Source organism: Chelmon rostratus, chromosome 23, assembly GCF_017976325.1.
Source record: "Chelmon rostratus isolate fCheRos1 chromosome 23, fCheRos1.pri, whole genome shotgun sequence".
NCBI lineage: Eukaryota > Metazoa > Chordata > Actinopteri > Chaetodontiformes > Chaetodontidae > Chelmon > Chelmon rostratus.
Window position 1 is genome coordinate 4,912,441 of NC_055680.1, and position 15,100 is coordinate 4,927,540.

General features: G+C 45.4%; 2 protein-coding genes across 2 annotated transcripts; one reads left to right on the forward strand and one right to left on the reverse strand.

Annotated features, from left to right (window-relative positions):
• Window positions 1-929: 929 nt before the first annotated feature.
• On the forward strand, window positions 930-4,733 carry si:dkey-112a7.4. Its single transcript, XM_041965217.1, has 3 exons — window positions 930-1,180; window positions 1,497-1,824; window positions 3,092-4,733. The coding sequence occupies exons 2-3, from the start codon at window positions 1,644-1,646 to the stop codon at window positions 3,169-3,171; spliced, it is 261 nt and encodes an 86-aa protein (XP_041821151.1). The 5' UTR covers window positions 930-1,180; window positions 1,497-1,643; the 3' UTR covers window positions 3,172-4,733.
• Window positions 4,734-6,410: 1,677 nt separating this feature from the next.
• On the reverse strand, window positions 6,411-11,655 carry cldn7a (claudin 7a). The gene is made up of 4 exons (XM_041965420.1): window positions 11,433-11,655; window positions 9,021-9,185; window positions 7,159-7,243; window positions 6,411-6,579 (listed from the first exon to the last, which is right to left on the reverse strand). Exons 1-4 carry the CDS (start codon window positions 11,653-11,655, stop codon window positions 6,411-6,413), a joined length of 642 nt encoding a protein of 213 aa, XP_041821354.1.
• Between the last annotated feature and the right edge of the window lie 3,445 nt (window positions 11,656-15,100).

A 15,100-nucleotide genomic window follows, 5' to 3' on the forward strand; every position in this document is an offset into this window, starting at 1 on the left:
CGCCTTCGGTAGGCAGAGTGGTTCACGGAACTGATCGGCGCTTGCACTCAACCACAACATGCGATATTTAAGTGATACAAGCGCGTTTCGTCTGAGCCTGTCCGGTGCGGTCAGTCTGTTGTTGGTGGACGGGAACCAGGTTTTGTGACAATCAATGTACAAGCCTTCACACCAATTTGGCTCTTTATTTTCCCTCAAACACAAAAATGACCAAATCCTAACATCTAGGGAAGGAAAACTCTAAAGAACTACAGGCCTTTATTTTGGAAACATTCGTGTGTGTGTCTTTTGTTGATCATTTATTGATTTCAATCATTATTTTTGTTGTACCAGCCTCATAATTAACCCCTTAACATGTAGTTTGCCTCATTCCTTTACTTCCTTCTTAAGTAGCTTTGAAAAAATCATCTTCTTCCACATTATCAGGCAGGATCACATAGAGGCCGGCTCCATGTTTTCCCTTGAAGCAGTGCGATCCATGTTCCAGCTCATCATTAAAGCTACATGGTTAATAAGATGGGAAAGGCTGGATGCTGACTGAGGTGATGGGAAACTCAAATCGACGGGGAAACAGAATTTAACACAACAGTAACATCAGCGGCTCCGTTTAACAAGCCGCTCTTTGTGCTAATTGAGCGAATCACCTTTAATAAATCACTGAGCGCTTAACTATTTAAACAGTTTTGTAGATGTTAGCCGCAGAAGCTGATTTTTCTTTATTAGCCTGAACATATTTTTCTTCTTCAATGTTCCTAATGTGTTTGTTCTATAGGGGCAAGAGAGCTGCACTTCCTGCTGCCTCTGACAGAAAGCACTGCGTGTGTTATGTATGGGGATTATCGAGCAGCCTGCCATTGGCTGGCGCCTGAGTCACTCTCTCATTACCTAAGGTGCGTAATTACGCAGTGCGCCCTCGAAACTTTGGCACACCTCCACTGTATAATCCGAAGTGTCAGCACTGTCCCTTATATCAACCGCACGGTGACGTCCACATGCCGCTATGAGTCAAGGCACAATACGAGGAAATCCCCGAGGCCGAGAAAACGACGAGAGGCCCCTTTAAATCGACGCTTCCTCGGTGTTGTGCCAAGAGAGAGAGAGCTCTGATAAACAACAACACTGCTCTCAGAAGCCGCTTTTACCGGATCCAGATCTTTACTGCGGCCTCGGCGAGGAAGAGGTGAGGTAGTATTTATGATATTTAACAGTATTTGTTGAAGGGAAAGCGATCAGTTAGTGTTGACTTGAGAGCGGAAAAGCAGTTTATTATGGAGAGCAGATCAAACGGAAGACGCGTTATTGTGCTGTTCAGCTATTGTAATGGCCAGGAAGGCGTTTGCTACACCTGTTAGTTGAAACAGAGTGGGAAAACACCGGAGCACATCGCTTATTTCAGTGTAAACAGCGGAGAAGTGTGTGTGCGCCCCTGCCAGAAGCTGGCCGCTCTCTGACGCATGAGCGCCATCGCTGACACGCGTATTCACTTTCTTTCACAGGCTACGAGGACTTTCTCTCGGTGCTTCGCAACATTTCGTCGTCTGTTGTTCATGCCATTGCGGAAGTGAGAAGCTCCTCGACGCGACACAGAGCCGGAGCTGTGCGGACATCTAGCGGCCGAGCAGGAGAAGGCGCCCGCAGCAGACATGTACGGAGCTTCAGGCATCCCGGAGCTCATCCCGCCCAGCGGGCCGCCGCGGCAGCCCGGCCCGGCGGGCCAGTACAACCCCGGACACCCGCAGGTCAACGGCCACGGCGGCGAAGCCAACCCTCAGAGACTGGGACAGAGGGCACCCAAGCTGGGCCAGATTGGTCGGTCTAAGAAAGGTGAGTGACTGGTGCCTGTGGAAACACTTTGTTTGGATGCCCATAAGATGCTGTATCACTATTCTTCTTGTAGCTCCATTTAAACATGCAAAGAATTTAAATCAGCACATGCACATTACCATAACTTCCTAGAATGACATGATATGCAATAAAACATGACAAAAAAAAAGATACTTTTTCAGGAAGATTTTAAAACTAGACACACAATGACTGTAAATCATCTGTCAGTCCTCAGTGTATGACAGTAAACTGCCCACCAGCTGCCTGTCCAGTCAGATTATTCTGCGCATTAATGCTTTGGTCCAGAATGTAAGCAGTACAGTTGTCCTGATGCTATTTCAGATAAAAACAAATAAAGAATTCATCTGCTTTAAACGCGGAGCGGTTTCCAAACTGGGGCTTGAGGACCAGCAGGGCTCCTCAGAGCTGGAGAGGGAATGGAAGCGTTGGGTGTTTTTTTTGTGTCGGGTAATTATCCGTATAGACAAAGGGAGAACAAAAACGTATCATAATGCATGTTCATGTCGGAGTCCTCCAGGCAAATGTTAAGTGATTTGTTTGGGGGTGAGTTTTGTGATTTTCTAATTTTCTATTTTTTACTAAAAAACCATTAACCCGGACCACATATGAATTACTGACACAGTGGTTACTGATTCTCTGCACATGCGAGGTGTTTAGGGCTGCAGTGATGATCCCATCTGTCGGACAGCAAAAATACCGTTTCTATAATCTAACAACACCATTTTTTTATGATCTCCATGATATGCCGGTCCTCAGAGAACAACATGACACATTTTGGACTGGGATTTTTGTGTCACATTTGGTGATTATTAAGTAGATTTTTCAAAACATAGCTGATAGGTGCAGCTCTGTACGACAGCAAGGCTGTGTGCAGTTCCACTGAATGTCACGTGAGATCAGTCTGAAAGTACTGCAGCCTCCAAAGCAGGGGTGGTGATATCAAGTTGCAAAATATGTAAAGAAATAGTTCGACATTTTGGGAAATGTGCTTGTTTGCTTTCTTTTGGAGACAGAAGATTGACACCACTGTCTCATCTCTATGTTTAGAATTGAGCTCCTGCCAGCAGCCAATTAGCTTAGCTTAGCATAAAGGCTGGAAACAAGGGGAAGCAGCTAGCCTGGCTAAGCAAATGAGGAACTTTGCTAAAATGTAGAACTACTCCATTAAGAGAACTGATCCAATACAGTATCAATGCATTCTTCACCCAGAGGCACACAGTCCTGACCTTTGACCTTTCCTCCTCAGTGGATTTGGAGGATGAAGACTTGGATGACATCATGAACAACAACGGGCAGTGTCCTGTATCCCTGTCTCCCATCTCCTAAACTTCCCCAAGAAGTGCCAAAAAAAAGAAAAGAAGAAGTCCCACAGGACGCCAAAACCCCTCGTCAGTGACCTTGGCCTCGAGCCTGTCAAGTGTCCGACTGAAGCTTCTGATGGCTCAACCAGGCACAAAAACGGCTCATTTAGCGCCAGCTGAAGCCTCGGCGCTGACTGTACATAGTGTTTATTTAACTTACCTTTTGGTCAGACTGTGAATCGTATTGCATCGCCCTCTACTCTATACCTCGGTAGGCCGCGGAATTTCAGTACTTGAGAACGATTTGGAGAAAGTGTCTATATTTTTCAAAGCTTCTTAACAAGGGCTACATTTCTGAAGTTGCACTGAGCAAATGGTTCGTTGAAAAGCCTGCCTGTTTCCCAGTGAGGGTTCCTCATTTAGGGGCGGGCTGTGTGAGGGGACACAAGCCGTTAATGTGTATCACACAGGTGAAATGTTAAGCTTTGGTTGTGCAACGACTGTCATTCTTCACCCTCACACTGATGCAGGTGGTGTACTATTATCCAGTGGATGAAAGCTCGCTATTTTCAGTTAAAAAAAAAAAAAAAAAAAAAAAAACTACTGCTAATTATTTATTGTTTCAAAAATGAGAAGAAACACTTTGTTGTGTTGTTATGGCTTCTACGTGTTTTTTACTTGTTTCTGAATGGAAATCGCTCCAGTCATCTAAAACTGAGCTTTATTCTGTTTCCAAATGGTGCACTTTGTGGGAATGCCTGTTATGTGCAGTGACATGTCGCAGAATTCTATGCATGGAGTCTGTTCGAGCATCATAACTGGTATCCTGTTATTAAGGGCTATGTAGTAGTATTTCAAGCCACACCACCGTTATGCTCTTTAGATCACGCTGAGTCAACATTTCCCTAAGCTCGTCGGTGGCCTGAGCTGCAGACTCGGCAGTAAAATATCATAAACCACCACAGATTCATGGAGGTTTTGTTCATTTTTTTTTTTTTTTTTTTAAGGGGCGGGTTTCCCAGTTGGCCGGACAGCTGTGATAAAAGACGTGCATTTCTAAATGTTTTGAATAAATCGCCAAATGGTATTTGATGCTATGTGAGATTGGTCATTAAAATGGGTTCTGATTGGCGCACAGACACGTCGTAATGAACAACACTTGCTTGTCAGCTCGCACAGCGGTTGTCTGCTTGTTGAGCTACACCCAGATGGCGTCACGGTGTCTTTGAGGTTCAGGTGAGCTATTTAAAGATAATGTCAGCCTTTATTTTTCCAATTACAATATGAGATCATGAAAACAAGCAGCCTATGACGAGCTCTCACTGCTGAGACAATCTTAACACTGATGTTTTGGGGTTTTTTTTAAGGATTGCAGTGGACCTCGATATGACATATTGTCTGTGAAGACTCATGCTGATTTCATGCTACGTAGTTGGCTGTGAAATTGTCACTAGTTGACTTTTACTTTTTTTGCATCATGGCCGCATTTCACGGCTCATTCATGTTGGGTTGTGGTTCACCATTTGCATGGAAATGGTCGACTTTTCTTAATGCATCTCGGGAAATAAAAGCTGAATCTTTGTGGAATGTCTTGCGTTTGTGCCATTTGTTCTAAGACCTTTTTCACACAGTTCTTCTAACTTCAACACAACTTCCACATAGAAAGCATTTTTCTATAAATATTCTCAAATGTATTCCCAATGCAGAAGACTGTTGTGTTGACTCTGTCATCGCTACAGATCCCCTCCAGACATGCTTTAAAATGACATGTCTGACATGTTCAAGTTCAGTGACCTTGTTTGGATATTTTCAGAATAATCCACTCCTTCCTGACTGGAAAATCCAGAATATAAGAATATCAGATATTGTTTATTTCAGAAGTTTATGCAAGTGCTGGACCCAAGATGTCTCCTACTTTACTGAAGAGTCTGTCAGCAGTGCACAAGCTCACATCACAGTTGTCTAAGTTATTTGGTTGTATATAAATAAACATATTAATACCTTCAGCAGCTAAATGTGGTCAGTTTTGCTGTTTTTCTGCCACTAAATAACTGCCATTATAAACACATGACTTGTGTTTCTTCTTGCTGTTTTGTTGGCTGTATGAAGCATCAGGCGGTGCATTCGCTGTTTAGCTAAAGGAAAAGCGGGCTTTTGTGCTGTGTGTGTGTCACCTGCTCTCAAAACTGGGCTCTTTGCGTCTAACAACGGAGAAAAACTGCTGTATAATCATCTGCTGTACCACCACACAGTTAACAATGTTGCAGTATCTTTTATTATTTAAGTACTGTTGGACATGTTACATTTTTCTTTCATTCGTTTTTCATCCCACCATCATCCGCTACAGCAAATGAGCCAAGTGTATAAAACTATGACATTTAAAAAACAGCCCACACTGCTCAGATCATCAAACATCCTTTAAAAAAAAAAAAAACAAACATAAAAGACTTGATTATCTCTGAAAGCTAGAGCCGGGTCACAGTGAACTACCAATTATATAAATCTACACAGGAGCAAAATCTTCATCCTACTTTTGACAAAATAAATAGAGGCTGTTTAATCTCATGGTTGCTGATATGGAAGCTATTAGAGCGATGATGGCACAGTGACTACGTAGCTAAATATTTCATATCGGAGCAGGGTTTGTAACAGACTGGTATGAAGAGCTGCAGGGCCTGTAGTGAGCGTTGTAGTTAAAGGCCTGTGTGATGCGGTCACCTTACACAGTGAGCCCTGTGTGTGAAGTCACACCCTGCTCATCCTAACGTCTATTTTAGAACCGCAGACGGTTCATATAAAACGCCGTATTGTCAGCCTGTCTCTCTGTTGTACAGGACCCCTGAGGCGCAGCCTAGCCACCTAACTGGAATTGATTACTTTCAATTACATGGCAAACGCTAATAGATGCTGGTTCTAACATGGAGGTGTAAGTGTTGGCTATAATCCACCATTTAGGCTACAATTCGAGAGGTGGCACCCCGTGGGCTTGTGTATTAAGTCAGGGGATCCAATTATAATGCATTTGTGAATATCACTTGTAAACAACTGTGGAATGTGTGGACGGGGTGAGAGACATCATTCATGAAACAGCTGGCAGTGCAGTGATGATCGAGGGGTTATCAAAGGTCTGCCTGAACAAAAAGAAAAGAAAGTCCCATTTCTGTAATTCTTTGCCTCTATGAATCACAACCTCCCATACACCTTCCTGCAGAGGGGGGGTTCTTCATCAGCTTCTGTTGGAGTCCCGGGCCGTAGGGGGCGCTCTCACACATATTCTTTAGTGCTGCTCGGCGGGCCGGAGCGGGACCCCGCCATGGACGGGTACTTGGATACGTGCTTCTTCCGCGGACACGAAGCGGCCAACATGGCTCCACCCAGGACGTCCAGCAGGGAGCCGCCCCAGGCGATGAAGATGGCCGCGCCAAACTCAAACCTGCCGCAGACAACACGGTATTTACCAATTATTTCAGAATAAAAGTTCAGGTTTCCAGTTGTTGCTGTTATGCAAAGATTAAAAGAAGATTCTGGAAACGTCCAAACCTGCAATGGTGGGAGATTCATTCACGTCTTTCACTTAAAGTGAGACTATATAATGATTGATGTAATGAAGTGTACACAGTATTTTCTGGTTGAGGTGAAGTTCATTTCAGCTACCTTTCGGTGTTGAATTACCACATGCTATAAGATGATCATATGTGTTTTAATCTGAATCTGCACAGTAATTATTGCTGTCCAGTTAATATAATGGAGTAAAAAGTAGAACATTTAAAAGTAGAAATTAATGTATGTCCACTTTCTTGCTGAGAATTAGATGAGCCGGGTTTTCCTCTGTTTTCACTCTTTATGCTAAGCTAACTGTCTGCTGGTTGTAGCATCATATTTAACTGACAGATGAGATGCAACAGTGAGCTTCTAATCGAACTCTCAGCAAGAAAGCAAAGACGAATTTATCCCAAAACAAAGTACATGTTAATGACAGCACTCGGAGACAGTGTGTTTTGGGGTTACTTACTTGGTGTTGACTGGAGTGTAGGGATTATAGAAAGCCCGGATCACATTATGAGCAAACCAGGAGCACGCCACGATGGCACACAGCCCTGAGAGGGGAGGCAATCAACAACAGAGATCAATCGCCCCATCAGTACATCATCAAAACCCCGAGAGAGTAGACATGCTTTTATCCCCTTTATAGGCACCAGGCGGCTCGCTATTGACTCCAGCACAATTAGCTTTTAGTTCTCTTCAGAGCCAGTTAGACCTCTTGTGTTAGAATCAGTGCCAGGAGGACTGGTCTCATTCTGTCTAATGACCTCTGGAGGGCTGGAGCAGAGGAGTGGGAGGAAGGCTTTTTGGGCTGGGGATCAAACCTCCTCCGACCTACCGTATGATGTGTGCTACATCTAAGCGAAAGTGTGATGGTGATGATGGGAGCTTCGCTTGGTTTTGATCAGATATTATGTAACCGCGTCTGTATTGAATTGCATAGCTGCCACAGACAGTAATATAGACTAGCCATACAGTAGTACCATACAGTGACTATGGTGTGTGGTCAGCAAAGAGTCAGCTGATTCTAGTGTGCTAAAGTTAAATGAGGAAGACGTGTTCAGATCCACACAGCAGAGATTGGTAGACTCAACACATCACTTATTCACCACCCATTTCTCATGTATTATATTACATTTCTGCACACATATGTCACTTTTCTGCAGTTTCTCATTTCTCACTGGCAGGTTTATATGTTCTTTTATTATCTGCACAGGCGGCGTAGTTCTAGGAATGGCATTACTGGTTTGTCAGTCGGTCCGCATCTTTGCTTCAGACTGAAATATCACACCAAATATTGGCTGGATGGATTGAGTTTTCACTTATCTAGATACCGTCACAGTAGTACCACCTACTGCACAAGCTGGATAAGCAGGAAGTGCTGCACAGATATCTGATCAAATATGATGTTTTGAGTTCTTCTGGTAACACTTTAAGTCCTTAAATTGAATATTTACAAGCAGCATACATCGATTTAATGCACATGTAGCAGGTTATTAAATGTTTCCGGCTGTATACTGCTTCTAAATGCCAAACAGGGGGTCTTAAAGGTGCAGTGTGTTGGGTGGGGTTTTACATTGCAACCGGCTGAACACCCCTCGCCTCATCCTCCACTACAGCGGGTGCTAAAAACACCAAAAATGTGAAAGGAGCTCTGCGTGGAAGAGGACCTGCTCCCCCTGTAGATACAAAGAGCTCATTCTAAGGTAACAAAAACGTGATGATTCTTACTCTCTGGTAATTCTACACTCATGAAAACGAAACTTTTCTGTCAGTAGATGCCCCTGAACCTTAAACCTGGTCCTTTAAAGTTCTCGACAGCTACTGGATTGACTGCCGTTAAATTCAGTATGAACATTCACCTCCCCCTCAAGATGAACTGGTGCCATAACTTTCCAATTGGCTTTGGTCAACCTTTACTGTGTGTTTAGCACTAATTAGCAAACGTTAGCATGCTAATACTCCAAACCAAAATGGAGAACATAGGAAAGATTACGCCCTCCTAACATCAGCATCAGCAAACTAGACAAACTAGCAGCGAAAAGAATGCAGACGCTTCCGAACAGGGTTAGGGTTTGCTGAGTGGATCGATGGAAGTCACGTGATTCAGACACTGAGGTCTTTGCAGTTACCTTGTTTCAACACAAAGCTGCAGACTTTGGAGCAACGTGTTGCACGACACTCTCCACTACCATCGTTAAACCACAAAACGAGCAGTCACATTAGGTGTCGATGATGCGGTCATGAGCGTTGGTTTCACGCTGTGTGATCACTTACAATATATTTACATAGTACATGGTTACATTTCTAAAGGAGCATTTGCATCTTCACCTCCCACCAGTAGGATGATGCCTCCTGTCATGGCGATGCGGGACTTGCGTAATTTGTCGCTCCCTGCACAGGTGGTGCACTTCATTCCCATACAGGCCACACCCAGACCGGCGATGGACACGATGATGCCCACTATCATCAAGGCTCGAGTGGCCTGAAGGGAACCTACGACAGAAAGAACGGAAAAAATGATTAAATATGAGGAGAGAACAGGGAGAGTGTGTCGGTTCCGTTAGAGGAGGCAGTGAATAGGCTTTTGTTTGGTGGAATGTGGGAGTGAAACTTAAAAACACATCACTTTGTGAACACACAAAGAGCATCAAGTCAAGCCTACTGTATATGCAAAGTGCAAATCTGGAGGCACAAAGTGGGAAATGACAAGGACGGACTAATAAACAGGTCTCGGCCTATCAGAGAGGCTTTATGTGTGTGCCCAGGGGTTGTGAATCACATTCACATTAGGCTGTCAGGACATTTTAATGTGCGCTTTTCCTGGAAGAGAAACCAGGGGATACACATGAACACACACCAGCACACACAAACAGAAAAAAAACACATCTCACACTCTTTCTTTATGTCTCCCCACCCATCTGTTGTCGTCCGAGAGGTGGAGACCTGCTGGAACACCACTGTTAGGATCCTCATCTGTCAGCCCCCCCCAACCCTATAAACCTATCACAGGGTGAGCCCCCCCGCCTCCCTCACCCTCCACCTAGAACCAGTCTGTGCCAGTCTAGTCCATCCCTGCCATGCCCCAACAAACAAAACCCTCCAGCAGCGAGGGAGGGATGGAGGGATGGTAGAGAGAGACAGAGGATGCAGATGAGAGAGAGAGAGTGTTGACTCTGAAAAGTACCTGGCTGTGGCTCCCTGTCAGCCTCCTGTTTGTGGTAATTTGGTGAAACACAAATTAATTTAGCTGTTTTTTTTAAAGGGCCTTTTACAAGAGAGATAACAGACAATAATAATGCAAGACATGCCCCGCTTCAGGCTCTTATCCTTTCAAATAATATGCACTGCAAGTCCAACTCCTTCCAAAATAATTGTGCACTGAAGAGATTATCACAAACCGATGAAAATAGGGCCTTTGTGGCCCCTGAGGGTCTGAGGCACAAGGCTGGTTAGTTTTCCAGCTCAGCATTAAGCCTAGTGTGGATACTGCAGTGAAACACGACACAGTAGATCGTATGTGAGTTACATCTCTAAATAAGAGATGTCAGATATATCAGCAGAGACATTCTGAATTTTTAATAGAAATTAGCAAAGGAACTAAGAGACGGGTCATAACTGGCCGGAGAGCGAAGAGTCGCAGCTCTTCCTGAAGCCTCTTGAGCTCTAATGTGTCATCAGACGAGGCCAAAAGTCTCCAAAGTGTTGAATTAGTGTGCATCCCTGTATGAGGTGTGTGTGTGTGTGTGTGTGTTGGGTGATGTTCAGTAGATTGTTCAGATGCCTGTGCTGCAGCAGCAGCGTTACCATGGTCACCCTTCCTATGAAGATTTAAAAGTGATTACTTTTGCAACATCTTTAGTGATGAGCATGAACTGTTGCGGCGTTTGCAGAAGTTTTTATCTCATGGTGGAGAAACAGCGAACAGCACTGAGAGTGTGGAGTTCTCCGTCACCCTGGGGCTACAACTCAGAGTTCATCTAAGCTTCTGGAAATGAACTAGCTGTTGAAACTCTGCTGTGTGTACGTGTGCTGAAGTGTGAGTGTTTGGGTAATGGGTGGAAGGGTTTCTCAGAATGGAGCTACGTGTGGGCGAGGTTTCTAAGAATGCACTTAGGACAAGAGATGAACCTCTTCAATTCCTTCCTAACGCTTTCTCCTGGAACAGGTCCCTGCCTTTATAACAGGAAGCCTTCTGAAGAAGACAATGTCCCACTGTAGAGGCGCTCGGTAATTAAGGTGGGATGAGCAGGTTATACCCTGAGGTGGCAGACTTAATAAGTGTGGTCCACTGAGCTCTCGCTCGGGTGAAGCTGGAGCAGGTGGATGTCCAGGTGGAGATGCTGGAGTCATGAATAAGAGCCAGTGTGAAGCAGTTTGGATCAGCTGCTGGCAGTGCTGGCAGACATTTGTTTTGAGTCAAAGAAGAAATGCTACAGTAAAAGCAAAAGCATCATCATGCAGAATGTCCCATTTCAGGATTATAATTAGAGATGCATGCATGTGTTCATCACTTTAATGTTGCAGCTCATTTGAATTACTTTATGCACTGCTGGGTATCAAAATGTATTGGTTTTATTAACAAGCTCAATCTGCAAAGTAAGCAGCAGCTGAAGCTGTCAAAGAGATGTAACGGAATAAAAAGTGCAATATTTTCCAAAATGTGGAAGTAGAAGTGGAAAGTAGCGCATAATTAAAATCCAGTAGAGCAACAGGCGGTATTAGCCTCAGTGGACTACTCACTGTCGAGCTGCAGGATGGAGTCGTAGATTTTGCACTGGAGCTGTCCGGTGCTCTGGAAGGCGCAGGACATCCACAGTCCCTGGTACATGGCCACCGCTGTGATGATGTTGTCCCCGATGTACGCGGACATCTTCCACTGCGGCAGGATGGTCCCGATGATCAGACCAACGATGCCAATTAGCGACAGGAAGAAGCCCAGCAGCTGAATCCCGGAGTTGGCCATCGCTCGGTGAAAGAGCCTCCTTCTCTGAATGAAGTTGAGTGAGTGGGCTCCTGAGATCCTGTATCCCTCTCCTCCTCTGCGCGCCGTGCAGATATTTCTGCTCGGATCACTTGGTCGTGTTGGGATGGCGGTGAGAAAAGCCGCTGGTGCGGTCCGCGTCGCTCCTCAGCTGTGTGCCGGGGGTCTCCAGTCGGGGGGGTGGGCATCAGATGCGGGTGATGGTGTGAAGTGGGTGTAGTTACCATGCCCGCTGATGCATGGAGACGCAGTACTGTGCTGCTGGGAAATGTCCCCTCTGCTTCCAGCAAAGCAACAGGTCGCCCCTCCACACTCCGCACTGTGTCTGAACTCTAATGCTGGCTCACACTGTTCACTGCCTCCATTGTTGCACAGACTGTCTCTGAACTCACTCAGCTTCTTCTGGATTTCTCAGCAAAGGTTTACCTGCTGCTGCAAATATGTCTGAACATGTGTCTGCACGTGGAGCCTTCAATATTCATTAGAAATATAATGGTAAAGACAGATTATTTTCCCCAATATAATCATCGCATTAATGAAGTTCTGGAAAAAGAAAATACAGACAGGATCAAACATTTTAGTAAAAGAAATGTCCAGTTATAAAGCTTCTTAAGGAGGAAATTAAGGAGGAATTAGAGTTCAAGAGGTTTAACAAGAGTATTTCCTTCTTTTTCCTCATCATTTAGGAGTTTGACACTAAATATTCTTTATTTTTCTCTTCTCCCTTTAGTGCATAAATGGTGTGTATGTGTGTGTGTGTCTACTTTACTCCCACTGACCCAGATTGATGCCATAACTCATGCGCTGTCACTGTACAAAGTAAATTAAAGTCCCAACGGCCCTCTCACCACAGACCGCCAATCACTGGCTCAAGGCCGATTCAGGGCCTCTCTGCCGGTGCTGATGTGGTAATGAGGTGAGCTGCCGGAGGAGAGTGGAAACATTAAACGCTGGATACGTGGAGGAGCAGCATGACGACTGAGCCGCAGCGGCAACTCAGCTGGCTCATTATGTGACACTCATGTGTTGTTTTTGCAGTAAGCTGTCATTAAGCTGGAGGTGAAGCCTGTTTGACTGGAGAAGACGTCACTGTGACTGCATTGCCTCATTCAGTAGTTTTACATTCATTTAACATCTTCAGTCAGACACACATGCCACCTGTTTGCTTTACAAGTTCCAATCCAGTTAAACCTGAATCAATTTCACAATTGTAATACATTTAGTAGCAAAAATCAAGTTGCACACCAACACGCACACACTTTTATTCATCAGTGAATTCAACGTTACTGTAGCTAACGCACTAATATTTCACAATAGGATCAGTCCCATTAGGTGCATTAACATGCCGGCTGTGGCCCCCTTCCTGCAGCGAATGGGCAAAAAGCAACAAACAATAGCGAGCATTGTCCATATGAGAGGTCAGCTGCGTGAGTGTGACTTCACACTGTGGCCAAACAATAGTCCTCCAGCAACAGGAAGGAAGTAATAACCCGCGATCCTGAGGGAAGCTGTCCCCACTGCCAGGTTAATGGGAATGTGCTCACCTACTGGCTGGATAACCAATTTAAAACGTAATGAGGCTTTGCTGGATTATTCTCACGGGTCTGTTGCTCCTCCGCTGTTCTTCTGCCTTCGACGGTTCGTTCATTTTCTCACGTTCATGCCCTTTCCGCCCCACCTTCACCCCCATCTTCTCTCAGTGTAGCTCTTTTCCCCCGTACTGTATCTGGGCTTTGGCTGACGGGCCTAAAGTCTTAACTGTTGAGGCCAACAAATGCCTTATTGTTGCTGGGGAGGGGTGACCCCATAGCTCAGGGAATCTGTCTCACTTTGATACTGAGGTTGACGAGGAGGAGGAAGAGGAGGAGGAAGAGATGGTTTGAGGGTTGAAAGAGTTGTTAGGATCAAGGTGGGAAGGAAAACATGAAGGGGGTGTGCTCAGGAAAAACATATCAAGGTGAGAAAGGTGAGCACAAAGAGCTCTGTGAGATGTAGAGGAGGAAGATGAGCAAGAAAAAGATCAGGGGCCTACCAGTGCTGTTGCCACTGGTAACCTGATTTATCTGATGTCCTCTTGGCTGCTTTTCCTCCCAGGTCCTGGATTGCAAAAGAACACAAAAAGAACATTGCTCTTTCCCCCCTCTGCTCTCTCTCCTCCGTCCCCTTTTACTACTCTCCTTTTGAACAGCGTAAACACACATTTGTCTCGCCGGTTTGGTCGTTGCTCAACGCTCAATAGGGGCTGAAAAGGAAAACAGCTAAATCAGCCCAAAGAGGGGCACTGACAACATTTTCTCGGGGGCTCTCCCTCCCATTTCTGAGGCCTCCCCCGGGGTCTGAAGTGAGCAAGTGGAGTGCAAATCCAATGATTGAAGTCCTTTAAGTGCCCTTGGAAGTCACTGAGGCGTTGGCAATAAAGCACGCTGGGCCCGCGGCTTTTCCCTGAAAAGCTCCGAGCGCGCAAATGAGGGGGATGGCGCCCCTCTCTGCACGTCCCCCGTCTTTATCACCGACGGCCCTCTTATGCAACAAGACTTGGCTTTTGTGCAGCAGCAGCAGGACGGGACCGATAGATTGGGTTCTTGGTCTTGTGGATTCCTTCCTTTCACTTCTCCTCTGAGGCAATGAGAGAGAGCGGTGTTCTTTTCCCCCTAACGGCTTGGCAAGCACCGCACGCAGGGCAGAAACATATTTGGACAGATAGGACACAATGAGCACAATCACGGACTCTGTGGCTTCGTGCTGCACATCAGCGAGCATCAAAATGGCTCCGGTGCAACAGTGGAATGTGAGACAACCTAATCAGCTACAGAGTGGAAGCTAAACTGAGTCAAAGTTAACCCGGTTTGAGTCTCTGCACTGATGCAATAATGGTTTACCCACGGGTTGCCTGGACCCAGTGTTAATGTTATTTTCATATACAGTAACTGTTGTTTGGTCAAAAGTGGGTTCACAAATGTTTAAATGAAAGGTTTGCAGACATGTCGGCCCCAGCCCTCTGCCAATAGGAGCAAGACGCCCACTCAGAAACAGGACTCTTTGTGGGCGTTTCTCTTTGTGGCCTCTCAGCCTCTACCTGGTAGGCCTGTTCAGTGATCCATCCACGAACCAACAAGCCAACTATCTACCACTTTCTGAGTTGGGGGGTAGTGGCCACGGTGCCATGCCATTGTTCCAACGGCTCCTAAGCTGCCTCTGATTGGTTCTGACCCTGTTTTGAAACACTAACCATCTAACCAAGCAACGAACTAACCAATCAGACGGACATTGGGTGGGAGTTTCACACATTTTTAGGACTATTGGAGTTTTGGAGTAAAGGTCCGTAAGAACAACAGGCAGTCCTAAAGGGGCACCGGCCAATCAGATTTCAGGAGGGAGCAATGTGCACAACCAAAACTGCAAATGATACTCATGTTATTAATCAACA